Source organism: Cantharellus anzutake (genome assembly GCF_015039405.1).
Source record: "Cantharellus anzutake strain C23 chromosome Unknown EI90scaffold_77, whole genome shotgun sequence".
Classification (NCBI taxonomy): domain Eukaryota; kingdom Fungi; phylum Basidiomycota; class Agaricomycetes; order Cantharellales; family Hydnaceae; genus Cantharellus; species Cantharellus anzutake.
Window position 1 is genome coordinate 141,294 of NW_024067027.1, and position 25,010 is coordinate 166,303.

Here is a 25,010-nt window from a genome sequence, read left to right on the forward strand (position 1 = left end):
AGCCCACTTGATCATGCGCGAAAGCATCCTAGATATAGGCACGGAAGTCAAGTCGAAGAACTCTGATTTGGCAGTTTGGATCTCATCCGTACTTACGTTGCATTCTATCATTTGTGATACGGAACGGCATTGTCTGCGCTTGCGCTGCAGGGCTTGATTGGAATGAGCAGAGACTATCGATAATGGATCATCAATCAGGTAAGTACAATTGTCTGAGACATAATGAGGCCGCTGTCAATCTATACCTGTCCATGGTGACTTTGTTCACCGTGCTGAGCGGCGCTGTCGCAGGTCGGTTACACCTGGAGCTTCATGTGTCCTAACTTCTGCGCGGGTGGGTGATCGATTGCAAACAAACAACACGAGAAACCGTATGAGATGGCTTGGGATGGTGATGCATGGACGAAACACATGGCAGCGCTTCGATACGACCCGCTGTATTACGAAGAAATTTGATGAGTCCCGTGGATGCAACAGTGCCCTAAATGGAGGCTCATGTGAGTGTCATGTAAATAGGATAAAGCACAGCAAAGCCGATTCCCAGAAAATCGGCCATTTTGATTTCATCGAAAGAGATCTAGGAGGTTCTTCCTTCCTAAAAAAGTTAGCTGGATCACGCCCCATGAAAGGGGTTTCCTTGCTTAGCACCGGGGTCTTTGGTCTCACTGCATCCCGTCGTTGTAGTTATCATAACCCCAATATCGCAGACTCGAACCCAGCCGTTTCCGCATCGTGGACGCGCACTGCACAATGTTAGAAAATCACCAAGTCCCCTTTGTATCTTCCGTGCCAAACTCTCCAATCAAGCAAAGCCCATTTTGGACTCCGAAGGAGGCGACCGTGCGGCAGCACCGCAAGACCGGAGTTGTGGTAGATATTGAAATTCTTAGGGACACACCTTTCCTCTTAGTTGTGTAGAGCCGGTGGTGCATGGCAACTGCAGCACGTGAATCAGGGCTGACCTTCCAATTTAAGTGAAGCAGGGTTCTTCGCTTGTGCATTTTCTTTACTATTTGGGCCTTTGCAGTAAACAATGAATAATAGGCACCGTTTATTCTACTGTATTGGACTCTAATGTTTTGAATTGAAATAAATTTTCCTTTTAGTTATGCCCCTGCTTAAACCTTTCAAAGTCAAAACATAGGAGCCTCTACTAAAGTAGAGTCAAAACATCTTTTGTCCCCCACTTCACTAGTCACCTGCACCAAAACACTTTCAACTTGATGCCTTCACGCTGTTTTGTTTGTCGACTAAGGGGAAAGGTATGTCTGGTTTCTATATAATATTACGAAGTCATAGAGGCTGGAGTCCTACCTATGTCTGGTTGCGAATATCTATGTATATCTTGCCACCGCCCGGGACCGTCCGACTTCGGCGTCGCTACTTAGAGCAACTCAAATTTGTCCATGTCACACCTTTGGTGACACAGCGTGACAAACACATTTCTCACCCATCTTTCCTTGGACTTATCCCAGGGATGTACCGAGTCCCCAGGTTCCCGACCTTGCGACCCGTGTAGCAGGATGCGTGTTGAATGCATCGCCTGCCCAATGGCGATTCCCGGTGCTGTCAAGGCATGCTTGTCCCTGTCGCGTCGATAGACTTCTTGATAAAGGAATGATCCATAGAGATCGGCTAGGGCCCGGGAGTGTTTGCTTGAAGTTAAAAGGCTAGCTGAGCCTGGGCGTACACGGATTGGTTCGTGGTAATAACTCAAGAGATTGTTCGATACCGTGCTCATATTTCCCTACCTTTGTACGTAGCACGTCTCCCAAAGACTCGCAGGCTTCTCCTAGACCTGCAGCCTATCCTTGGAGATTCGACGAGTCAAAGCGCGACTGATGAAGGGAACCCCACCGATCCCTTGGCGATGACAACCCCACATATACTTGGGAACCACGAGCCCTCTGGCCTGCCCCATGCTTTCCCGTCTACTACTACAGTCTTCCCAGCGAACTACATTAGCTCCGCATCAGCTGTTGACGAGCCGCTCAATACATTTCCAATTGGGTCACCTGTGCGTGGAGCCAACGTCAGTGAAGAATCCTTGGATCCCCGAGCACAAACCCTATTCCCTCTTTCTGACCATGATCTAGGGGGAGGGTCTACTTCCATCGGCCCTACCCTGCCTGACATGATGCCGTCCTTCCCTCAATTTGTCCCCGACTCCGAAATGGCTTTTCCCCTTGACAATTCGAATCCTCTGTTGTTGGACACATTGCATCGTGCCGCGATCCCCGATCAGCCCGCCTGGCCTTCTAGACCTGGTCCCTCTCACGTAATTGCTCCACCATCGGTCGTTGCCGCACCCAAAATTCCTGATTGCCTACAGGACAGGCGAACAGAGACGAACTTGAATGAGGACGTCGTCTTTTGGCTTCGAGGCCTGACTCAGAGGCTGGGATATCACCTTGTCCCTTTCTAACTCGATGTGGGTAGTGGTGGATCAAGAGTGAACCGCAACGCTAAGTTGATTCCCCGCGCCCCAAATGTTCGGAATTGCTGTGGTAACTTCGTTGGCTCCGTGGTGTGTGATTGGCTGCGTATGACAAATGGTCTTCCGATTCGTGCTTTCTGTGTTTGTTTTGCCATTTCTGTAGAATCGGTGACCTTTCTCGCTTGTTTCGTCGACCTATAGTTCGTATTCGTTCCTAATACAACTTTTTCCCGAGGGACCCGAAAGATTCCCTCCAACCCAGCAAGACGACAATCGTAAGTAAGCGCCGAAATCCTTCAGACGTTCGATTAAAGCCACGAATCGGGTCGAGTTGCACACCTCCAAGTTCATCCCACACAGCACTGCGAATAGTGTGAATGAGAAACGCTCCTAATTGGAGATTCCTTTGTATGACTTGAAATAACAGAAAGACAGCACCCTCCATCCCGTCCCTTATAGATATGGCCTTTGTGAGATCACACTTTGGGATGGCAGATACAAAGTCCGTCAAATTCCGAGCGAAGGCATGGCGGATCCTGTATGGATCCTATTGGTTTTGTCCAAGGTGAAGCAAAGCTGCGAGGGACCATCCGCAAGGTAGAAGTACTGGGTCCAGGCTGGAACCGCGAGGTGCACGCAAAATTGTCACGACATTGTTTGAAAGGGGCGTAAGGCGTCAATGTGCTTTTTGCCGCACTGCATTTCTCCCTGCCCCAACCAAGTGAAAGCATCCGGCTTCTTTGGCTGCGTCGCTCCATCTACATCAGCCCACCAGCGCAACTTGAACCCCAACCCCACTCGACAAACTAGCTCATCACGTGCAAGTCCGAACCTAAATTTGATGCTTGTTCGAGAGCCCCTTCGCTGCCCTTTCAGTGAGGAAACCGTTTACCGGGCGCGATTTTAAGCCGATCCGAGGGTAGCCCCCTGACGGTGCCCTTGCCACACCACAAGCCCACAAGCGGCCATTCCTGCACACCTGAGCGTACCACCGCAGCCCGCAGACGTCCTCATTACTGCAACCTTCACCCGATTTGTCAGCTTCCGACATCACGCCACCCAATTCCTGACTCGACAACCTCTCCTTAATTTGCAAGTCCTCTCCGAATATTCATTCTGTGGTGCTGTGGCGCATTCTAGGCGTCACAGACAAAACGTAAGATTAGTAATTGCGCCAACGGACATTCGTGTAATCAGGCGATTGTTGCAGTTGACGAAATGTAACACACCAGAGAATGGAAGTGCTTAAAGCCTCTGAGTTAAGCATGTCCCTTCACCCCATGCTCCGCACGCAATCTGCCCTAAATACGATGTCTTCACGCTGTTTAATCTGTCGACTGAAACGAAAGGTGAGTTTATAAACTTCACCACCGCAACCACAAAACTCCCTTCCCTGTGTCACCGCTGCTCTGCCCATTTCCCTTATAGCAGCACAGGATGACTCTTGGAGAGCTCAGCAACGGATATCGGACTTCGCCGTGCAGCCCTGTCCATTCCGTTCCATTCTCTTTTCTCACATTCGTGTCACATTTTTGTGATTTCTTCAATGCAGTCATAGCGTGAAGGAGAGACTCACTTTACCTTATTCCAGGGATGTGTCGAGTCCCCGGATTCCCCTTCCTGTGTTTCCTGTAGCAGGATGCGGGTCGAATGTATCCCCTGCTCGATCAGGATTCCCAGTGCAGTCAAGGTATGTTTTTCGCTATTCCGCTGATGGACTTCCTTGATAAGGGGATAATCCATAGAGATCGGCTAGGGCCCGGGAGTGTTTGCTTGAGGCTAAAAGTCTAGCCGAGCCTAGGCGCACATGGATCGGTGCGTGGTTGATAGTAAACTCTCGGGACTCCGTTTTATGCTTTGCTCACACATTCTATCTCTGTATAGCACGTCTCCCAAAGGCTCGCAGGTTTATTCGAAGCCTGCAGCCACTCTTTGAAGATTCATCAGGCCAAGGTGCAGCTGATGAAGAAAATCCCACCGAGCCCACTGACTCGCTAGAAGCGTCACCGTCTACAACAGTGTTTTCAGCGAACTATGTTGACACCACGTCACCTATTAATAGGCCTCCCCATACATTTCTAATAGGAACATCCACGCGTGAAGGCAACTTCGATGAAGAACCCTTGGTGGATCTCCACGCACAAACCCTATTCCCTCCTTTCCAACCTTCGAGTGAAAGATTCGCCCCCATTTGCCCCATTCTACCTGACATGATGCCATGCTTCCCTTCATTTGCCCCTAACTTCGAAATGACTTCCCACTTCGAGAATTCAATCCCTATGTTGTCGGACGCATTCCATCATCCCGCGATCCCTGACCAGCTTTCTGTACCTGACCCTTCTTGCATATGCAATTTGGTACCCAACATTGCTGTATTCGAACCTCCGGATTGTCCACAGGATAGGCGGATGGTCGAGAAGTTGGAAGAGGATGTTGTCTATTGGCTTCGAGGCCTGACCCAGAGGCTAGGATATTTCCTTGTGCCTCTTAATCCACGTGCGCAGTGGCGGTTCTTTCGACTTAGTTTGCCGTGTGGGGTGACTGCTTGCCTATCAGTAATGGTCTTCCGAACTATTCTCGTATCATGCGTAGAATCGGTGACCTCATTACGTTGATGTGTAGCTCGTGTATGTCTCTAATATACTTGGTCCCTAGGGAACCCGAATACTTAAGCGCCCACGTTCTCCATTAATCAAATCGGTTTGGGTGAATTGCACGCCTTTGTCCCCTCTGCTACTGGGTCTTACATTGGGTACTTTCCCTTGACAACGAATAATGTGACATGCATGTTAGCGAACCATTCGGGGATCCAGAAACCCATCACTTTTTGATATATGTACAGGGGGATTTGCTCTATGCGGCCCAAGAATGCCGACATTGGATGATCAGATAAATACGGTAGGTTACAAGAGGATGCACCGGATGTCCACGATTATTTACCGGTGCACACGCATTCTTACTCAGCGGATACCCAGGATTTCATTCACTTTGACTCGATTGTCCCTAAGCGGGTTTGGTGCCAAAACCTGCCGTTTCGTCATGACAAGGGTTATCATTTTTGCACTTGAAAGGAATCCAGTCATTCCTAGGTTCGCACTCGATCTTGCTGGCATACTGGCCAATTTACGGGGCCACAGATATCCCTATCGAGCGTATCTGTAGCGTGCCGTTGGTTGCCTGTGCCGTGCGGTGCACAAACGATTGAGTCAACGCGCCCCCGTACCTACATTCTATTACACACCTCCTGACCCGTGTACGATTATGTTTTGTTCACCATCGAAACAACGTAGTAGACTGGCCACTCCAGTTGGTGTGTAATTGTGACAGCCTCCAATCCACCTTCCTCGAATTCTGTGCGGCTGCTTGATCATGCAGCTCTCCCGACCATTAAAGCGATAAATTGTGATCCTTCATTCCAAAACTATTGTGTTATCCATCGAATAGTATCCCTTACCCACGTCCCTCTGGCCGCTACATTCGGTTCTTTACGAGGGAAACCCTCCAGCTTTCCGGTTCCAAGGCACTGTAGATGTCACTGTTGCGTCGATGTCGTGGAGGTAATTTAGTTATCTAGTCCGCGGGATCGGTTGCGTTGGATGCAGATGGTTGCATCATCGTTTACTGTCCGAATTGTTCCTCGTGCGCCCGAGGGTTTCTTCTCTGTACGGTGGAGTTCGGTAGGTCAGGCCGTGTGGAATGCGTGATACGGAGCAACCATGAGATAGGGGGTCTCACATCAATTAACGCATGAATATGTTGTGTGATGCGTCTTGGCTACACCGAGTATGATTCTATCTATGACACAGCACAAACTCCGGCGGCGGAATCAAAGGCATGACACATTCTAATCAATGAATGGCTAAATTAAGGGGATATTTTGGGGCCACTGAATTAGGTGGGGTACTCGGGTTGCCATCACCTAATGATGAGCTGCTGCATGATTTCGACATCAATTGCCCCGATCAACGTGGAATCCACGGTCAGTGCGCCCGCCGATCCCAATATACTTTGCCGACACCGTTTCCACCATCATGGCCATATGTCTACCTGTAGCACATAAATATTGTAACAATTATGTGCAGTGCTGATGGGACGCGTTCTCATTCAGTTAAACAGGCAGGATCCCCTCTCGTTTTGCGAATGACAGCCCAACTGCCATACAAACAGAGGTCCAGTTCATCCCTGCATGCAACTTGAGGCGGGCCCATCCATGTGCATAGCGCTGTGTGCACTTGTAGCCCATCTGCCGTCATAAATGCCTATAAGATGTACATATCTTTGTTTTTCACAGCTGTGACCGCAACCGAACTGAGCGCTGAGAATCAGATTTGATCTCAATTTCATGCACATGAAATTTGCACTTTGCACTTTACACGACGCGCTTGAAAATGCTTATTTCACAAAGATATAGTATCTCAAGAAATTTCACTCTTCAGACGCAGTAAGCTGCTTGAAAATTTTCATGTCATGCAGTCTTCCGTATGTGAGTTCCATCCCCGTTGTTCACATGATCATGACACGGAGATCGAAGCATCTTCCCCATCTCCGGCGGCTAGAGAGACGTTCTCGAGACGGCCCCCGATTTTGATTCGATATGATAATCCGAATTGAAATGTTGAGCGCGTAAAATGATGTCTTTAGCGCTGGTTGGTATGGGAATATCGGCCAACCACTTCTGAAACAGTCCTTCATCCCCTTGGGAGATATATAGGCCTACTTAAGCTTAAGCCTTGAAGGATGGGTCCTTAGTTCATCCTTCACATTTCTCCTTCTGAATTGTCCAATCTCTTCGATTTTATGCCTCCGCGTTGTTTTGTCTGTCGACTGAAAAGAAAGGTGCACATACTTCATTCACCCAGACAATGTTCCTCACTGGTCGGCTCCGGCAGTGATTGCTTACTTTGGAGTTACCCACACGACAACTGAGAATGTTCGGCATCGAAGGCGCTAAAGGCGCATTCTCGCATGGCTAAACATTCCACACTGTCGGCAAACTCCACGGTGCATCAGTCATGACGTCACGACAGACGTTCTTACCCAACATCGTCTCTAGGGATGTGTTCAGCCCTCAGATCGCCAGTCCTGTGATGCGTGTCAACGCACGCATGTTGAATGCATGCCTTGCACGATAAAGGTCCCCAATGTGCTCAGGGTACGCGTTCGCCGTTGTAGTGAAGCTCCGTATATGGCTGAAGGGCTGAGAACAACCTTGTAGAAATCGGCTAGAGCTCAGGAGTGTCTAGAGGAGGTCAGGGTCCTCGCTTCGGGCGATCCCACGTGTGCTGAGATAGGTACGTGACGCGTCCCTGTGTTTCCTGTGTTGTCATCCTATCCGCAGCTTATTCCATTTCTCGTTGTTCAATAGCACTGCTTCCCAAGACGCGAGACTTCCTTTCATATTTAGAATCGAACCTCTGGGATACAACAGGTCACCCTATACCTGATGCAAGAATCCTCCCAACATCCACTATCATTTCGCCACTTGCGATATTGCCAACCGCGGCCCACGGATGGCTAAACCAAGTCGGGGATGTTTCGGCCCATGAGGTATCCTCTACTGTAGTCCCATCAACAAACGAACTCGGGAACGTGCCAGTCACCAATGAAGTACATCCTGCAGTCCTCTACCTATCTTCTACCCCAGGATTATCTACACACGTCGGAAGCGCTGATGAAGCCCTCCTTTACCCCTCTCACGTTCCCAATTATGTGGCTAGCACTTCTGCTAGTGGGTCTGTCTCCTATAATTCCGCGTCCCCTCTCCAACAAGCGGTCTCCAGCCAAGAGATGGTATCCTGCAGCGAGAATTGGCATTTTGCGATGCCAGACATGTCGCACCGTGCGGTTCGCTATGAACCTGTTGGACCATCTACCATGCCCCGTTTACAATCGGATGCCTCTTCGCATGGGCCTTGCTATGAGACCCTGGAAAATGATACGAGTCGGAATGAGGATACCATGAGTTGGCTCGGAGGTCTGGCTTGGAGTATGGGATACTGGCTCATTCCCCGGGGTGCGGCCACTCCCGATGGTGGTCCTCCTGTATCGGAGTACCCACTTGATGGTTTTGACTGTATGTGACTTCCCCTTCTCCGTGTGATTCGATGATGGAAAATTGATGGTTATCCGCGAAGTGACTCCGGGATTTGGAAACTCCGTGCGACTTTGAATCTTCAAGTACAGACACACGATCCATGTATCTGGATTCAACCCTTGTGCTTGTATACTATTTGCTAATACACCCGACCCGTCACTTGTTCTCAAGGCGGTCAACGCATCTGTCATCTACCATTGCACCGGCTGCACTTTCGTGCAGCTCTGCGCCGAGGAAAATGCTGTTCGATTTTGGGACTCCACCAATAGGCAACTTGGCCCATTTCAATTGAACACCCATACCTCTTGTTTTGAGTTCTCCGTCCTTTGTTGCCGCGGGCATTTTGTGCGCATGAAGCACCGCACATCTTCTCATAACACGAAGGAGACTTACCTTTCTCACCTGGGTCTTCGGGATGACTCGGAGGCTGGGATATTGCCTTGGCGCTTTCTGACTCGATGTGGGTTGTAGTGGTTCTTCTGGATTGTGCGTGTACCGTACGTGTCAGTTGATCCCTCGCTCTCGATCAACCCACTTCGAACGCTCTTCCGACTTGTGCTGTTCTGTGTTCGGTTTGCCTTTCTCGTGCGACGTGTAGAGTCAGTGATCTCCTTCCCAGTTCTCGCTTGTTTCGTTGACCTGTCGAAAGATTCACGGGTTCTCTCCCAGTAATGTGACAATCGCAAGTAAGCGCTCATGCCCTTCAGACGCTCAAATTGAAGGAGCCACCCCGTCAAACTAAGTGGGTTGATTCGGAGTTGTATGCCATTTCCCTTCCAGCACCTGTCATTTCCATCTGCACCCGGGCGACGAGGAGCCGGCACTCTCTAGATAGGAAGTACCAGTGGTTGGAAGGTTGGAGCCGTGAGGCAATTTGAGAAGCACTGAAAGCAGACAGTGATCAGCACACTAAAAAAAACACGGCAACAGGTGAAAGGGTGAGCGAGTGATGTCATTTTGACATGCAACGGGAGCGTGCTTTTTGCCGCATCACATCTATCCCGGCTCCAGTCCACGACGTCCTCGATCGCGGCTGTTCTTCATTGTTCTAAGTACTCGCGTAACCCCATCTCCACTCGAGAAACCAGCCTATCGCATGCAACTCGGAAGCCTCAATACTCTTCTAAGAGCGCTTCGCTGCTATTTCAGTCAGGAAGCTGCCTACCGCGACACACCTGGTCCCCGTAACCCTTAGGCCAACACCTTGCCGAGCCCATGAGCCCATGAGAGCTATTCCTGCACTCCTGAGTGACTCCCGCGCGCGCCATTATGTCTGTTATTGCAACTTCCATCCGGGCCCCGATTCGTCAGTTAGAGTTTTCGGTTCGAACCGGAGATCCTAGATCGCAACAGGTTGACTCAGTTTGAAGGGTTGAAGGATGATTGCATTCGGGCTCGTTGTTGAACCGAACCACGGCATCCCGGGGTCGCCAGCTCCGACGCTATACAATTCATAACGGCTGGGCGCCGTAAGAGCCCCTAACATCTCACGACAGACTCAGTGGTCGGGAATTCACGGTGGATGATAGTACAGCTCACAAAGACATTGGAGTTGTAAGTGGCAGCCTAATGCGGCCACGAGTAGCCAGGGACTAGGCAGACCAAAGGCACCCTATTGCTGACGTTGCGAGCCCTAGTCACACAAACTTTCAAAGTTTCGTGTTGCTTCTTATCGCTACCCTGATTCCTTATTGTGCGCGATATTACGCGCACTGTGATGTATATAAACGCAAAGGCTGAAGCTACTGAAGGGCACGATATATATCTAACAACTGACAACATCGTGCTCTAGCATTCATTGCGGGTTTCTAACAATCGGTCCTGTTGAATGTGAGGACGGAGGTGAGTCGTCTTTTAGATCAGTAAGGTGGGTGTCCAAGATATGTTGTAGTAATCATCATTCACCACAGAAGGATCAATACATACACCATCATTGATTATGGTGGTATCCGATCGAGGCTGGCACTGCATGGCAACCCAAAAAGGAGAAAGGCCAGTCTTTCTTGATGTGGATCCGGCCATACCAATGGCTCGCCGATCTTGTAGGAGGGCGATGGAGGAAGTGCCTAGATAGAAGGCGTGCAGTTCGAGATACGAGCCATTTTTTTGAGTGAGGATGGTGCTCGGTGAAAACGATCGATGCGCTAATTTGCAACGTAAGCAGAACTCAATTGGCGAAATTATTTGGGCGTCTGCGGAGTACCCAAGCGGGAACGACGCCTCTTCGTAAGCATAGTCTAACCATTGATTCATGACCTACACCGAATGTCGTTGACGAGATGGAAACATTTATCCATCCCTCCAACGGATCTCGCGTTTGACAGTAATTGCCAGTCAACCCCCGAGCATGGGGGATACATATGCTTCAAGTCTCTGGGAAGATATGCCCCCCCCTCTCTCTCACTCCTCTAGCCATCATGATGCCTTCACCCCGTTTGATTTGTCGGCTGAGAAGAAAGGTGTGTATCCATCAGGATTCCAATGAATACTCAACCCCCCCCCCCCATCCGAGTTTATCACGATCACTCCTGCTTTTCGTATTTCCATTGGAAAAGCCCAGCATGGAATTGCGCTGGCAGCGCGACGCCTGCGAGCTGGATGCCATCTGACTGCTTCCGCTGTGGTTCAACTTGCGGCGTGGGACATCCAAGCTGTTAAATGCCCCAATGGATTGCTTGCTTGCATGATTAATTTGCCTCTCTCGTATCCTGTGTCCCACTCCCACTTTCTTATAGCACAAGGGAGACTTACGTTGCTCGCCTCGGTTCTAGGGATGTATCGAGTCCCCGAACTCCCGATCCTGTGTTTCGTTGTAACAGGATGTGCGAGTCGAATGCTATCCCCTGCTCGATGATGGTTTCTTGTGCAATCAAGGTATGCTTTTTCGTAATTGCGGCGATAGATTTTTTTGAGTAAGTAATCCATAGAGATCGGCCGGGGCTTGGATGAAGTTAAAAGTCTAGGCGTACATGGGTCGGTGCGTAGCCTATAATAAACTCTTACGGCTTTGTTCGATGGCGCGCTCACACTTTTCTATAGCACGTCTTCCAAAGACTCGCAGGTTTATCCGGGATCCACAGCCGATCTTTGAAGACTCGTTAGGTCAAGGTGCAGCTGATGAAGGAAACCCCATCCAGCCCACCCGAAGCGTCACCATCTGCTGCGGTATTTTCAGCGAACTACATTAGCACCACGTCAGCTATTGATGAGCCTCCCTCCGCATTTCCCATAAGAACATGCGCGCATGAAGGCAACTTTGGTGAAGAACCCTCGATGCATCTCCCAACACAAACCCTATTCCCTCCTATCCAACGTTTGAGAGGAGGGACTGCTTCAATCGGCCTTATACTTCCTGAAATGATGCTGCCCTTATCTCAATTTGGCCCTTAGTAACTTCGAAATGATTTATCACTTCGAGAATTCAAACACTATGTTGTTGGACGCATTTCACTGTTCCGTGATCGCTGATCAGCTTGCCGGATCTTCAAGACTTGGCGCCCTCTTTTGTGCTCGATCCAGCAACGAGCATTGTAAGTTTTTGATCGTCTACTCGAACGGGCGGATGATGGACACGAAGTCGAATGAGGATGTTGTCTACTGGCTCCGAGGCCTGGTTCAGAAGCTTGGGATACCGCCTCCGTGCCCCTGAATCCGCGTACGCATAAGGTGATTCCTTTCCTTTCGGTCTACCCATTTGAATGTTTAGAATCATTGTCTCTGACTTAGTTTTCCATGTGGTGTGATTGTTTGCCCATCGCTAATGCTGTTCCAAGCCTTTCTCGTATCATGCGTAGAATCGGGGGCCTCATTCTCAGCCCTTGCTACCTTCGTTGACGTGTAGTCTGTGTTATGATTCTCATGTTACTTGATCCGAGCTCATTGTCCAACCCGGCAACCCAACAATTCCGAATAAACGCTCATGCTCAACCGAAGAAGTAGGTCATTCAGTCGAGCCAATCGGGTTGAATTGTGCGGCTGTGTCATTCAGGTCTACCTGTGCTCGCGTCCCAGCGTCTTTCATTGGGTGGTTTTCCCTTGACAACGAGTGATGTGAAACGCATATGAGCGAGTCCTGAGCGCGCGCGGGGATTCAGAGAAGTCCATCACCATTTTAGTATTTGGCCATACAAGGCGATTCGCTTCGTGCCACCCAAGGTCGTCCATCGATAAGTCCGGTAAGTCGTTCCCCATCGGCAAGCCCACCCCCAGAGCAACCTATTGATTATATACTTGGAGTGCTAGGGCATGTTACATTCGTTGAATACGTTGTTTCTCCTTATTTAGCTCCGGGACTGACGAGTCAAATTGCCTAACTTCGGCCCACCTTTCCGGCTCTGGAGTTACTGCATCGCTTGTTGTATGGTTGCATGATATTCATATTCCCCCAAGGGTTCCTTTTTTGTGTGGCGGGGCTCCGGACCGTAAGGAAACATAGCAGAGCAACTGGGGCCACACGTCAATGAGTGTGTGAATGTCATATATTTCTATAGTATGTGTGTACAAATTGTTTTTAAGTCACAGCGTAGCCTAATCTAGGCCACTGCTGAATGTACATGAATGGCAAGAGAGAATGAATCAGGGCCCAACTAAATTATGTGGAGCTGAATTATACTGATCGTTTTAATTGAAGATTCGGATTGACATCCGGTAATGTATTGAATACATACCGAGGTAAATTGAAATTTCGGATTGCTTACCGCCTCGGCATGTCAACGGGGGGCACAGGCCGTCCGAGCCAGATTGCGAGCAACTTGCCGACTAGGTTCGGTACTTGATCGATCGTGGGGACTGCCTTCGGGTTGTCGACCCGTGGTTCGCTCGAGAAAGAGAGACACTGATTATTGGTCATGGCGCTGCACCCCCCCCCCCCGATCCGGAATATTTGATGACAGACGAATGGTAACCAACTAGCTAGTGAAGGGGGCTGGCATCTGTGAGAAATAGCCGGGTGTATATGCCTCTAAGCACCGTCCGATCATCAAGCCAATTCCTGGGTGTAGAGTTAGTACTAGGTACTGAGGCAGGCCGTATCAGAGATAGTAAACTTGATGAAGACTTTGACCAACTTCAAGGTGAACAGCTCTCTTTGGACGCCACCAAGGTACCAGCAGGGAAGTGTCGCTTTTGCTTCAGACTGCCGGTGTCCAGATAATGTCAATTGACATGAATAAAACTTGCACTTTTTAGCGGCAATCAGCGACAAGTATAAATAAAGTTTCAATGGAGAGGTGTGCTTCAGGTCGACTGTGCTTGAAGTAAATTCATTCACTGCCTCAACCATTTATTCAGGGAAAACACTGTGCATGAATTTGCAACGCCAGTCAGTGAGGCGCCCAAGCGATCCGAGGCTACCGTACACCAAATCTATTCGTCCTGGACTGTCAAAAGATGATTTAAAAGTAGAGGGGGCCCGTTATTCCTTCGGCCTTGTACTTCATCAGCTAGTTCCTCCGCCCCATGCCTTCACTTTCATGCTTTGTTTGCCGATTGAGAGGAAAGGTGCGTGCTTTACACTGTGAACACACTTTTACCACTTGCATGTTTCTTCTCCGTCCCCATCCAACGTCCTTTCAGGGCTCGCTCGCCTTGGGGTGACGCACAATATTATCATTCAGGGTGGACGTCAACATGAGCAGCATAGTAGATCCGAGGATCTTGTGCATCTGGTTATTCAAACGGCCAACTCCGTCAGCTCAACCACCCAACTTCCAACGTAGTCCGGCCCTTTTCTCATCCTACAGTCCTGACCCATGCGGATGGACCTTTTCCTCACCGGTTTTTTCTTTTTTTCTTTGAACTCTGTAGAGATGCGTTTGGCTTCCCAATCACCAAGGCTGTGATGCATGCAAGTGGATGCGAGTTGAGTGCGTTGCGTGTCCGATCAAGATCCCCAATGCAGTCAGGGTAAGTGTTTTGACGGGTGCACCGATGGTTCACCTCACAAATGAAGTTTGGGAAACATGCAGGCGTCTGTGAGAGCCCAGGAATGTCTGCAGGAGGTTAGAGTACTGGCTGCTACTAGACATACCAGACGTGAAGGCGTCGAGACAGGTGCGTGGCGTGCTACACAGTTCATGTCCCTTGCACGCTTCATCTAACACCCGTTCCCCCTGTCATTCTGTAGCGCCTCTTCCAAAAACACGCGATTTTCTCTCAGGTTTGCAATCGAACTCTGGGGGTGACATCTTTCAGCTTTCAAGTGGTTCAGGAGCACTGGCATCGTCCACCATTACTTCTCCAAACCCCTTTCATGCATTGCAGAGTAACGCGGAGAACCTTTCACTGGATGAACCACTCCCTATTACCGTCTCGAATAACTTGGGCACCTTCCCTTTCGTTGATAACACCTCTTCCACTTCCACGATGATCCTCCCAACGCCTGTACTCGGATTATCTCCACACGTGCGCGGTGGGAGTAGGGAAGAGCCCATCCTGGATGCCTCATCCCTCGCTTACTCGGATCATCTTCCCCATGGTGAATTTGCCTTCCCCAACCCCGCATCTTCCTCCTTCGACATCACTCCTCACTGGGGAATGCCAACTTATAATAGCGAAAACTTCGACCCTACTACTGCAACGTCGTCGCACCGCACTGGCAACGATGAACTTTCTGCTGGACCATCTCGCGCACGCGACCCACCATTGAATAGTACGCCGGCTGAAACTCACCTGGAGTTCCCAGAAACGCGTTCGAGCTCCTCGACGAACTCGGATGCTTATATTTGGCTTTCTCGTTTGGCTCGGGGTATGGGATATCGTCTTGTTCCGCTTTGAAGTTACTGTGTTTTTTTTTTTCTCCCGAATGTGATCTCTTAGACTCCTTTTTTTCCTACCCTATGGTTCTAGTGTGAGTGTCCCCCTTTTCGTTTCAGAATATCCAACTGAACGTCGCCGAGATACAGATAGTTCTGCCATCTTATCGTCGTCTGAAGTAACTATTTCCCCGTTTTGGTACATTTCTGTGGTTTTTTTTTCTTTCGCTTATATTCTCGAGTGCTTGAACGTCAGACTCGTAATACCTTGTACCGCTGTTCGACTCTCTGTGGCGCATGTGCTTGCTATACATTCACTTGGCACCGAGACCGCCGAAATGTTCATTGCCAGTACCTTCTACCGTCCAATCAGTTAAAAACTGCGTCTGATCACATTTCTAAACAACTCCCTACTACCATACGCAGTGTCTTCCAGATCGTAATATTCGCGCCACTGATGCGCGCGCACGCGCGCTTGCCTCCTGGCTCGATCGGGCTGTTTTGCCCGTCCATCAAGCACCATTTTCTCCCTTCCGAATTGCTCAGGTTCGGCCGAAGCGGCCTGGCCTTCGAACCCCCCCTGAGAAAGATGATGCCAAATCGGAGAAGCACGTTGACAATCGTTCGACAGCTCTCTTTTTAACCCCAAATCGTTACCTAACTGGAAGAGTATGTGCGTGGTTTTAACTAAAACTGTTTTCGATGACTGGTATCATAGCTTTCCAGGGCGTGATGGGGTTGTACCTATCTATTTACACATATACTACTACCCACTACCCACTGAGCTCATTCTGACTTGACGAGGTGACTGGCGGCACGCGACGGGAATCTTTAGATGCGATCGATTTTTGGTTACGATGGGAGTTTGCCTCCAAAAGCAGTCAGACAGGGCTGCTAGGTGGCACTTGACAAGTACTTCTCTGTGCTGGCGTACTCGATTGTGTGCGGCAACTATGCCTTACACTCAGGGCTCCGTCGAACATGTGCGCTAGCACTGTGTACACAAACCCAGCCTTGGAAAAGTTGTATCATGTACTGCAAAAACTTTTTTGCGATTAATAAATGTTAGCGATATCCAGGTAGGATCCCAGCCTCTACTGATATAGAGGCGATATCCCGGGGGTTATCCATGAGTGTTTATGAGTAATATCCCCATGGACCCTTTCTCATATCCCTGTTACTTATAACCGAGCAATATGATGGGGGGTCATGGGTGGAATACTTCAATATCCAGCATCGGATACTTCCAAGATTCTGTGGGGATTCTGGAAATATCCAAGCTCGGATATTTTACCTCAAAAATACAGTGTTAAGTAATGTGTCTCTGATATTGGTCTATCCTTGCCGGCATTTGTTAACCAGAATATTCCAGTCTACAACGTATTTGTTTTCTTGGGACTATCGGCTCAGTGGTCATGAAAGGGAACATCGAGTCGCGTGATGTTGTCTCACGACTTATCCATTCATGAACAACATGAAAACCGGTTGATCATCAACACCAACTGCCCCACTACCCGTACCGTTCGGATGTCGTCAAGTCTGTCCATCAAGGGAGCGCGGGAACATCATTGTAATGTTGTTGATCATCACGAACAGGCGAACAGTTCGCTGGCCCAAAGTGGTCTGACAAACATAGTATCCAATCGAACCACCTTCAATCCTGGCTCGCTAGCGTTTCTGCCTGACTTCTTTATGATCCAACTTTCCCGACCATCAATTTGGAGAGAGTCGGCTGTGTGCAATGACCCCAGTCCTGCCATACTAGTATGATCATTACTCCTTACAAATATGCAGCTTGGTGCTGTCACTCATCCTAGTCCTGCAACAATGCAGCGATCACGAAGAGGTACGATTAATCGCTCAGTGATTTCCATGCGCGCCAAAATCTGCATCCGAGGTAACTTCCTCCCTCTATTAAGCTCGCAAGTTGTTAAGGCTTGAAAACAGCCTCTCTGCGTCGTCGTTAGCTATGAAAACATCACGAGCAGTAAGTGGCGGGGGAGCGAACATAACGGACAACTCGGACTGTGTATTTCTGACCCCAGAGCTAGCGTGCCTCCCATGCTAGACAAGAAACCAGGGTGTGTAAAGCCATTTCCTGGTGGTGGCGGGCAGGAGATGTAAGACGCTCAGAGAAAGCGGTGCCGGGCAAGCATCTGAATCAAAGCCTTAATGCCACGTGATATGTAATTGTATCGTAGGTCTAAGCGGGAACCTTCGATCGGCAAATGGAGAGAACCGGCATTCGGAATCTCCCAGCAGTAATAAGAATAGATGAGAAGTAGCGAAGCAATTTAGTCAGACAAAAGAACAGAGGTGTAGCGAGACCCAGAAACCAGAAAGAGACTGCTTCTATATGATGATTTTGATGTTGAGGGGTTGGAATAGGTCTTCTAGGCAGGATCCCAGCCTCTACTAAAGTGGTGAGTCTTCTAGAACCAACGTGCGCCGCAGATGAATCATTCACAGGGATATAATCACTTTCGGTTGTTTGACCTATTGTAGCAAGGCTTCGCTCATTGGGAGATGGAGTGAATTGACAGAGTAACAGCCAACGAATTACCCCGCACTCGTGCAGCACTGCTCGCAGACATGGCAAAAATCCACGTATTCTTCGGAGGTGCGTGAAACCAATCACAGTGTTCATGCGCTAGAAGGAATGATACTTGGATGTGCGATGGACTCTCCTGGTTGGTGTGTAGGTTTCCAGGAGGGGAAAGATCTAACTAGTGGCCATGTGGGACTCGAGGAAGGACTGTGACACAATTTTTTGAGGGTATCGTATCAGGACAATAGGATATGGTCCTGGGGACGGGTATTTGTGGTCATTGAAAAAGATTCCGCATAGCAGGACGTCCAAGGAATGTCAGAAGAACTGATCGTGCGAGGAGCAATTTATTAACGAATGCTGCATCACTATTAGTGGTCATCTCCAGATGTAAACCGTGACATCATCCAGACACTACTTCGTGTCTCCAGAAGACCAGATGAGTGCGGAGCCCATGTTGTTCTGAAGTGATGAGAGGCGCGCAGAAGCACGCCCAGCGCTCAAGTGGTAAGGAGAGAAACTTTGGAGTTGTGTCACAAATGCATTGTGAGGGGGCCATATTGGACGACAGAGGACGAGACACTAGTAGCTTACTGTAAACTGTGACAGGCACTAGTGCGACCAATAGACCAACAACGAGCCTTTCGTGAATGTTTTTCCTCGAGTGACCGCTTGCTGCGGTACGTCCAGAAGTGCCACCACAGGTAGAGGTGTTGATGCTATCCAGAAACTGTGTTCCCCATATGCCAGTGGACGCCCCAGAAATAGATGTAGGCCCAGATCGTTGGCAATTGGAGAGCTGACTGCATTTGATAGTATGTCGACCATCGCATCAGAGAGATGAGAACGGAAAAGCATAGAATTCGAGGTGATCCGATCATGACTGAGAATACCGATCGCATCCGTGTCTGCTGTATGAATCATGAACGAATATGCTTACATTGAAAAACTTCGCAGTCAACACAAAATGGGTATGGTGAGCTTGAGCCAGAGTGTACCATAATGTTGAAATATTTGCGTGAAAAGGATACCAAGAGAGGGTGAGAATAGATATAAACGTTTTCATGCCATTGCAGTTGTCGCGTGTGAATGACGTTTAGTACGAAGCACATCCTTGGGTCAGAGCAGCACAGATGAAAATGCCGTAGCAACGGGGCCGCCCAGCGTCAAGTAGAAGCGCCCAAGCAGTTTGGGCGCCACGAGGTGGCTTGTTAACATGAAGGACGCATGAAGGGAGTGGAAGAACCAGGGTCCAGGCGGTAAAATGAGCCCTGGAAAAGACACTGAGAGCTGGCTGAAAAGTGCGAGGGCGGTGGCCACGGGATTGTGCGGAAAGTGCCTTTTCCGATGACATGAATTGAATCCATCACCTCTCATATATTGTTTGAAGTCCATCAAAAGCGCCAGTTCATTGGTTTCTGAAAAGCATCTCAGGCGTTTTCTGGTGTCTTCTCTTCCCTGCTAGGACAGTTGGTCATCTGTTGCATTCTGGTGGTGTTGTCAAGCATGGCCATGCACTCTATCTCGGACCTGACGACCTCGGCACGGAACACGACAGGCGATATCCCACCACCTCTTGTTGGAGCTTCAACTACCGTCGTGGGCGACAAGATGTACCTCTTTGGCGGTCGTCTGCACTCAGTGCGACGGATGACTTCTGACCTATATCTCTTCGATCTGCGAACCTCAGTGTGGAAAAACATCACCCCCTCAGGCGATGACGGCGGAGCGCATACCCCAACTTCCCGTTATTTTCACAGTGCAGACAGTTGGAACGGCTTTCTGATCATTTTCGGGGGGATGGGCTACGCCTCAAAGAACAGCGACTCACTCTGTGTTCTTAACGACGTTCGACTATTTTCACTCGCAGAGCATCGGTGGATTCCAGCCGCTGAGACAAACCCTACCACTCTTGATACCCTCTCTCTTTCATCCTGGCCGTCTGTCATCCCTTACGCCTCTGACCCTCTAATACCTCGTCCTCGCTATGCACACCTCTCCTCTATCACCGCCTCGAGATTGTTCATCATTGGTGGACAAGACATGTCTAACACTTGGTTGGATGACATCCATGTCTTTGATCTTTCACAGAAGCGGTGGGTAGAACAGAGAGAGTACCCGCGACATTGTGGGACATACCGGAGCGTCGCTGTCGCGTCCAGCACTGTAATTCGTGACCCTGTTCGCGAAAGGGTGTCAACACGGAGAAATGAGTCAGTATTCGCTAACGTGAAGAAGGCTACTGCTCCAGGCGACACGATGATGCCCCCCCATCCTGCCCAAGGAATTTCTGATCAACTTGTCTTTGTCCCGTATTCGGACGTCCCCTCTCTGGAATATCCCGCAGAGATACATCTTTACAGCAACTATAATGTGATATTTTCCCTTAGATGAATTGCAGTCGATACGATCTGACCAGCATTTCTCCGTCAGTTTACCGATGTGCAACGCGAACTTGAAGTTTTCACGCCTTCCGAAGACACGTTTCATATTATGGATAAATCTGATATGATGAGCGGTGCAGCCCTCCCGCCAGGTCTTCGTTTCCCCACCGGGGTGATCATTGGCAAACATCTCATCATAGCTGGGACATACTTGGCCCAGTCATACCAATCTTTTTCTCTCTGGGCGCTCGATTTGGACGAGATGACATGGTCGCGCATCGATCCTGGCACAATACTGACCACTGGATCCTGGTCCCGTGGCGCGTTATGGACAGACGCCAACATATATGTTATTTTTGGGAATCGTGCGGGAAATTTGGTTGAAGATTATAATCGTCGTTTGCTCAACTGGGATCACGTCGTGTACATCGAGCTCGAAGCATTTGGGATGTATACCTACCCATCCCTTCAAAGCCCCATCGAGGGTCAAATAGTGGGTCTTGATGCGCTGGAGGTGGAGCTTTTTGCGGACTTCGAGATCCTCTGTGAGGATGGGCGGAAGATCAAATGCTCGCGCAAGCTCCTCGAAGAGCGATGGCCTTGGTTCAGGCTCCAGCGGGCTAAGTACATAGAGGCGGCCAAGAAAATCATGGCAACGCAAACACCGTCTGAGTTTGAAACCCCCCTCCCAGACCCCTTGCCTGAGGACATGTTTGAAAACCCGGGAGACCGACCTGACCCTCGGTTGACGCCGAGGATGCTGCGCCTGTCTGAACCGTATCCCATCACGAAGGCTCTCCTGCAGTACTTTTACACCGGAAGCATGATCACTCCGTTGCAACATGCACCGCTGGTGTTGAGCGCTTTACTACTTCTTAGTGCAATATATGAATTACCACATTTATCAAAACTTGTCAAACATATCATGCACCAAACCCTGTCACCAGCCACAAGCGTTGGAGTCTACGAGGTCGCCACGCTATGTGACTCGCAGAATCTCCAGATACGGTAAGTGCTCTGAAAAACTCGCCCGTCTTGATGCCAAGGTTGGCTGGTTGCTGAACCCTATATTTAGAGCGTTGCGTGTGGTGATGAGTTCAAGCAGGAAAGGCGGTGGGCGGTCGAGCAGGCTGAGCAGGCATGACCGATCTGATCGACCTCCTACGCGTGATGACTCACAGGAGGATCTTCAGCATCGTGCTGCGCGAGCGAGAGGTATGTCGGATGCAGTTATCCGTAACGGGGTGCCCGCCACTTCTCGTGGGCTACGCACGAATGGGCATGGGGGCTCAGGGTCAAACGAGCATGAACACTCGAGAGATTTGGAGAGCGAAAGGGTTGCATCTAGACAGAACTCAAGTACCAATTTGAGTATCGCAAGGGCGAACTTGAATGTGGTTCAAGTCAATACCGGCTTGTTGAAGGCACCTGAAGAGGATCCAACGCAGCGCGGGAGGAGCGACTCTGATACGAGGGGACGCTCATTCTCGAATGCTGTCCCGATGTCTCCGGGTCCAAATGTTCCCGTTATTCGGGAAGGCTCGGTAACGCCAACCCAAATTGCGTCCTCGAGTGAGGACCAACAGGTACCTGCTAAAGGTGCTCTGCTGGACCCGCGTCGTGTGTTCACCCGACAAACATCCATGAACTCTCTTGGTTCTGGCAGCATACAACAACGCCTCAAATCCCCTCCCCCCGAACGAACAGCGGATCAATCCAAGATGGGCTTCGGCCGTCGTGCCTTGCAGGACGCTCCACCGTCGGAAGAAATTTCTCCTGATAGCGATTCCCCCGCTCCTACACCCCCGATCAAAGACCAGATCCCTATATCACTCATTTCCCCCATGTCGATCACAGCAGCACCTGCCCTGCCCTTGGCCCAGGCTTCTGCATCACGTCCTATCTCCAGAAAGCAAAGCGCTAACACCCTCGTAGATTCTTCATCCGGCCTCGGACCGGCACTCAAGTCATCGCGACGGCGATCCTTAAGCGACGCTGGGCCTTCTCGGCCGAATACAGCGGACTCCGTTCAAACACTTGCAACAAGCATTGTTGAGGTACCCCATGAAGATTCGTTTGAAAATGTCGATCTTGGTAATATGCCACCTATGAGCAAAAACAGCTTACCGCGAAAGGCCTTTAAGATACTTGGGGACGACAACTATGATCCGTCTTCTGATATCTACATATCGGATCCTCGTTCTGACAAGCGTAAAACGTCAGTACGACCGGGGACAGCCGAGTCGAATCGGCCATCCTCACCGGAGAAAAGTAAAAAACTCGCGTGGCGTAGCCGGTTGCTCCCAAATTCAACGGAGGGAAAGAAAGGGCTGAAGGCGGTTGATGACAAGGTCTCCGCGAAGACGAAGCTTACACTCTGGGGTACCGGAACAAAGGCAGTCGTTTCTCACTCCCCTACGGATGATGACTTCGCGGGGTCGACGGCGGAGAAACTAATTAACGCACATTTACTTTGATGCGTGTTAGTAGTACTTTGACTCATTGACTTGCATGTTTTGATTATTCCATTCACTGTTCGGACCGTGTTGTGATTTAGTTGTGTGTGTATGTGCTGCCGACAGCAGTCTGTCTCGGTGACACTTCATTACTTGTATTATGATGCACAGACTAATCATTGTTTGGGGCCCTCACTGCGTTTTTGAGGGAATCTGTCGATTTCAAAGTGAATGGGATATTCACTTTGTTCCAGGCTGTGGTGTTTGTCATGACCGACAAATCCCGGGGCTCTGTCAGTGGTGAACCAATGCCGATAGGTGAATCTGCTGACCTGAAACCCATCCTAACCAGCCCCCAACCCGATGTCTGGTCCCTGCCTTATTGTGTGAGACTTGGCCAACAATCAGAACCTAGACCCTGCCGGCATTCCGACCTTACCTCCAGTTCCCGAGCCCTTGGTGTTGGAATTCAATGGGCACTCAGTAGGAGCTTAGGCCCTACGGCCATCATGGGTTTAAGGTGGCATGGTTGTAACTTCTTTTTCCCTTTATTCTTCCTCACTTTGACATCCCGCTTTGAGTCGGGACCGATTACTCTTTGGCCTGGCGCACTACACACTGGTGCCCTATCTCTTTTCTATAAAACTTCCGCCTTTTCGCATTCTCATCCCCCTCAGTTCACTTTAACGTGAAGCTGAGGTGAGATTCATACTTCGACTAGTTATTATGATTCTTACTAATAACTAATGTACGATAGTTATTTCACGATTAGGTATTATAACATTCTTAGTTCACTTTAATGTGAAGCTGAGTTATTTCGCGATTAGCATACTTATTCTAAGACTTGGCACTCCTGGCATTCAGTCCCTCCAGTTCCTATGCCTGCCTTCATCAGCAAAAGTCCGTTATGCTCCGGAGCATCAAGAGTGGCTGGAGCATGTGGGAGACAAAACAGCAGATTGGGCACTCCTGGAGCCAATAGTGTTCTCCTGGGAGGGGGTTCAGGAGCAGCTGGGAGTGGTGAGGAGTATGTAATGTGCCAGGAGCAGTGGGAGGAAAATTTTGGTCTCTAAAAAGTTGAAAAAAAAAATTTAGGGAAAAATCAAAAAAAAAATTCAGGAACTATAGTGCCTTTAAAGTGCTTTCAGGATATATAATTATTTGCAAAATCGAGGAAGAAATGATGGAGAAAAATGGAAAATACTTTCGGAGACCTGAGAAATAATGAGAACTGAATTGATGGGAAAGTCTGAAAATTGAATAGGAAAGTGAGGGGAAGCCTTGTAAGCATTGTTATTTTCTGCTGTTCTGATTTTTCCTGATTGTTCTTGGTCTCACTCCCAGCTGCTCCTGGCCCTCCCAGGAGCTTTCAGGAGCTTCCTGGAGTATTGAGGAGCAGGTGGGAATGAGACCAAGAAGAATCGGGAAAAATCAGAACAGCAGAAAATAACAATGCTACAAGGCTTCCCCTCACTTTCCTATTCAATTTTCAGACTTTCCCATCAATTCAGTTCTTGGGTCTCCAAAAGTATTTTCCATTAGCTGCTCCTGGACCCTCCCAGGAGCTTCCAGGAGTATCCAGGAGTATCCAGTAGCAGCTGGGAGTGAGACCAAGAACAATCAGGAAAAATTAGAACAGCAGAAAATAACAATGCTACAAGGCTTCCCCTCACTTCCCTATTCAATTTTCAGACTTTCCCATCAATTCAGTTCTCATTATTTCTCGGGTCTCCGAAAGTATTTTCCATTTTTCTCCATATTTCTTCCTCGATTTTGCAAATAATTATATATCCTGAAAGCACTTCAAAGGCACTACAGTTCCTGAATTTTTTTTGATTTTTTCCCTAATTATTTTTTTCAACTTTTTAGAAGTCCCTATTTTTCAAATTTTCCTCATTTCCCTCTATATCCCTCCCTCATTCCCCCCTCATTCCCCCCTCATTCCCCCCCTCATTCTCCCCTCATTCTCCCCTCATTTCCCCCTCATTTCCCCCCTCATTCTCCCCCATTTCCCCCTCCCCCATATTCTGCCAGCCTGAAAGTGATTAAGTTGCCAGATTAATCATATATCAGGCCATAAATTTTGATTGTGTATTGGTGAGTCTCAGTGTCCTTGATATATAGTATAGTGTTTGATCTAAATGTTAAGCAGTGTCTTGTTGTGTTAGTCTTGTGGTAGGAGGTATTCATGGGGGATCTTCCCTCTTTTTTTTTCCTTTTCATTTTCAAATGCTCCAGGAGCTCCCAGAAGCTTCTCACCCCTATACACTTTGAAGCATTTAAATTGTATTTACTGGATATGTTTGTGCACAAAGCAATGCTCCAGGCCCTCCTGGGAG

General features: G+C 49.1%; 5 protein-coding genes across 5 annotated transcripts; all 5 read left to right on the forward strand.

Moving 5' to 3' along the window:
- The first annotated feature begins 1,473 nt into the window (after positions 1-1,473).
- Positions 1,474-2,774, forward strand: EI90DRAFT_3078932 (uncharacterized protein). Its single transcript, XM_039061802.1, has 3 exons — positions 1,474-1,574; positions 1,629-1,698; positions 1,764-2,774. Exons 1-3 carry the CDS (start codon positions 1,524-1,526, stop codon positions 2,423-2,425), a joined length of 783 nt encoding a protein of 260 aa, XP_038910692.1. The 5' UTR covers positions 1,474-1,523; the 3' UTR covers positions 2,426-2,774.
- Positions 2,775-3,434: 660 nt separating this feature from the next.
- EI90DRAFT_2499250 (uncharacterized protein) lies at positions 3,435-5,263 on the forward strand. The gene is made up of 5 exons (XM_039053136.1): positions 3,435-3,786; positions 4,029-4,127; positions 4,183-4,252; positions 4,322-5,034; positions 5,093-5,263. Exons 1-5 carry the CDS (start codon positions 3,673-3,675, stop codon positions 5,201-5,203), a joined length of 1,107 nt encoding a protein of 368 aa, XP_038910693.1. The 5' UTR covers positions 3,435-3,672; the 3' UTR covers positions 5,204-5,263.
- Positions 5,264-7,130: 1,867 nt separating this feature from the next.
- EI90DRAFT_2500477 (uncharacterized protein) lies at positions 7,131-8,494 on the forward strand. Its single transcript, XM_039053137.1, has 5 exons — positions 7,131-7,273; positions 7,491-7,589; positions 7,653-7,685; positions 7,817-8,165; positions 8,218-8,494. The coding sequence occupies exons 1-5, from the start codon at positions 7,235-7,237 to the stop codon at positions 8,397-8,399; spliced, it is 702 nt and encodes a 233-aa protein (XP_038910694.1). The 5' UTR covers positions 7,131-7,234; the 3' UTR covers positions 8,400-8,494.
- A 4,994-nt stretch (positions 8,495-13,488) lies between these two features.
- On the forward strand, positions 13,489-15,566 carry EI90DRAFT_3078953 (uncharacterized protein). The gene is made up of 7 exons (XM_039061803.1): positions 13,489-13,543; positions 13,604-13,759; positions 13,821-14,030; positions 14,337-14,435; positions 14,498-14,582; positions 14,656-15,378; positions 15,434-15,566. The coding sequence occupies exons 3-6, from the start codon at positions 13,989-13,991 to the stop codon at positions 15,303-15,305; spliced, it is 876 nt and encodes a 291-aa protein (XP_038910695.1). The 5' UTR covers positions 13,489-13,543; positions 13,604-13,759; positions 13,821-13,988; the 3' UTR covers positions 15,306-15,378; positions 15,434-15,566.
- Positions 15,567-19,170: 3,604 nt separating this feature from the next.
- Positions 19,171-22,936, forward strand: EI90DRAFT_3157869 (uncharacterized protein). Its single transcript, XM_039066149.1, has 3 exons — positions 19,171-20,204; positions 20,265-21,223; positions 21,291-22,936. Exons 1-3 carry the CDS (start codon positions 19,338-19,340, stop codon positions 22,690-22,692), a joined length of 3,228 nt encoding a protein of 1,075 aa, XP_038910696.1. The 5' UTR covers positions 19,171-19,337; the 3' UTR covers positions 22,693-22,936.
- Positions 22,937-25,010: the final 2,074 nt, after the last annotated feature.

What these genes read in the sequence shown, in the direction of transcription:
- EI90DRAFT_3157869 (XM_039066149.1), top strand. Translation starts at nt 19,338, where the DNA reads ATGGCCATGCACTCTATCTCGGACCTGACGACCTCGGCACGGAACACG. An exon ending in ATCTTTACAGCAACTATAAT is followed by an intron (nt 20,205 to 20,264) that starts GTGATATTTTCC and finishes TTTCTCCGTCAG; the next exon opens with TTTACCGATGTGCAACGCGA. An exon ending in TCGCAGAATCTCCAGATACG is followed by an intron (nt 21,224 to 21,290) that starts GTAAGTGCTCTG and finishes CCCTATATTTAG; the next exon opens with AGCGTTGCGTGTGGTGATGA.
- EI90DRAFT_3078932 (XM_039061802.1), top strand. Translation starts at nt 1,524, where the DNA reads ATGCGTGTTGAATGCATCGCCTGCCCAATGGCGATTCCCGGTGCTGTC. An exon ending in CGATTCCCGGTGCTGTCAAG is followed by an intron (nt 1,575 to 1,628) that starts GCATGCTTGTCC and finishes AATGATCCATAG; the next exon opens with AGATCGGCTAGGGCCCGGGA. An exon ending in GCCTGGGCGTACACGGATTG is followed by an intron (nt 1,699 to 1,763) that starts GTTCGTGGTAAT and finishes CTTTGTACGTAG; the next exon opens with CACGTCTCCCAAAGACTCGC.
- EI90DRAFT_3078953 (XM_039061803.1), top strand. Translation starts at nt 13,989, where the DNA reads ATGCCTTCACTTTCATGCTTTGTTTGCCGATTGAGAGGAAAG. An exon ending in TTTGCCGATTGAGAGGAAAG is followed by an intron (nt 14,031 to 14,336) that starts GTGCGTGCTTTA and finishes TGAACTCTGTAG; the next exon opens with AGATGCGTTTGGCTTCCCAA. An exon ending in AGATCCCCAATGCAGTCAGG is followed by an intron (nt 14,436 to 14,497) that starts GTAAGTGTTTTG and finishes GGAAACATGCAG; the next exon opens with GCGTCTGTGAGAGCCCAGGA.
- EI90DRAFT_2500477 (XM_039053137.1), top strand. Translation starts at nt 7,235, where the DNA reads ATGCCTCCGCGTTGTTTTGTCTGTCGACTGAAAAGAAAG. An exon ending in AGGTCCCCAATGTGCTCAGG is followed by an intron (nt 7,590 to 7,652) that starts GTACGCGTTCGC and finishes ACAACCTTGTAG; the next exon opens with AAATCGGCTAGAGCTCAGGA. An exon ending in CTCAGGAGTGTCTAGAGGAG is followed by an intron (nt 7,686 to 7,816) that starts GTCAGGGTCCTC and finishes CTGCTTCCCAAG; the next exon opens with ACGCGAGACTTCCTTTCATA.
- EI90DRAFT_2499250 (XM_039053136.1), top strand. Translation starts at nt 3,673, where the DNA reads ATGGAAGTGCTTAAAGCCTCTGAGTTAAGCATGTCCCTTCACCCCATG. An exon ending in TCTGTCGACTGAAACGAAAG is followed by an intron (nt 3,787 to 4,028) that starts GTGAGTTTATAA and finishes ACCTTATTCCAG; the next exon opens with GGATGTGTCGAGTCCCCGGA. An exon ending in GCCTAGGCGCACATGGATCG is followed by an intron (nt 4,253 to 4,321) that starts GTGCGTGGTTGA and finishes ATCTCTGTATAG; the next exon opens with CACGTCTCCCAAAGGCTCGC.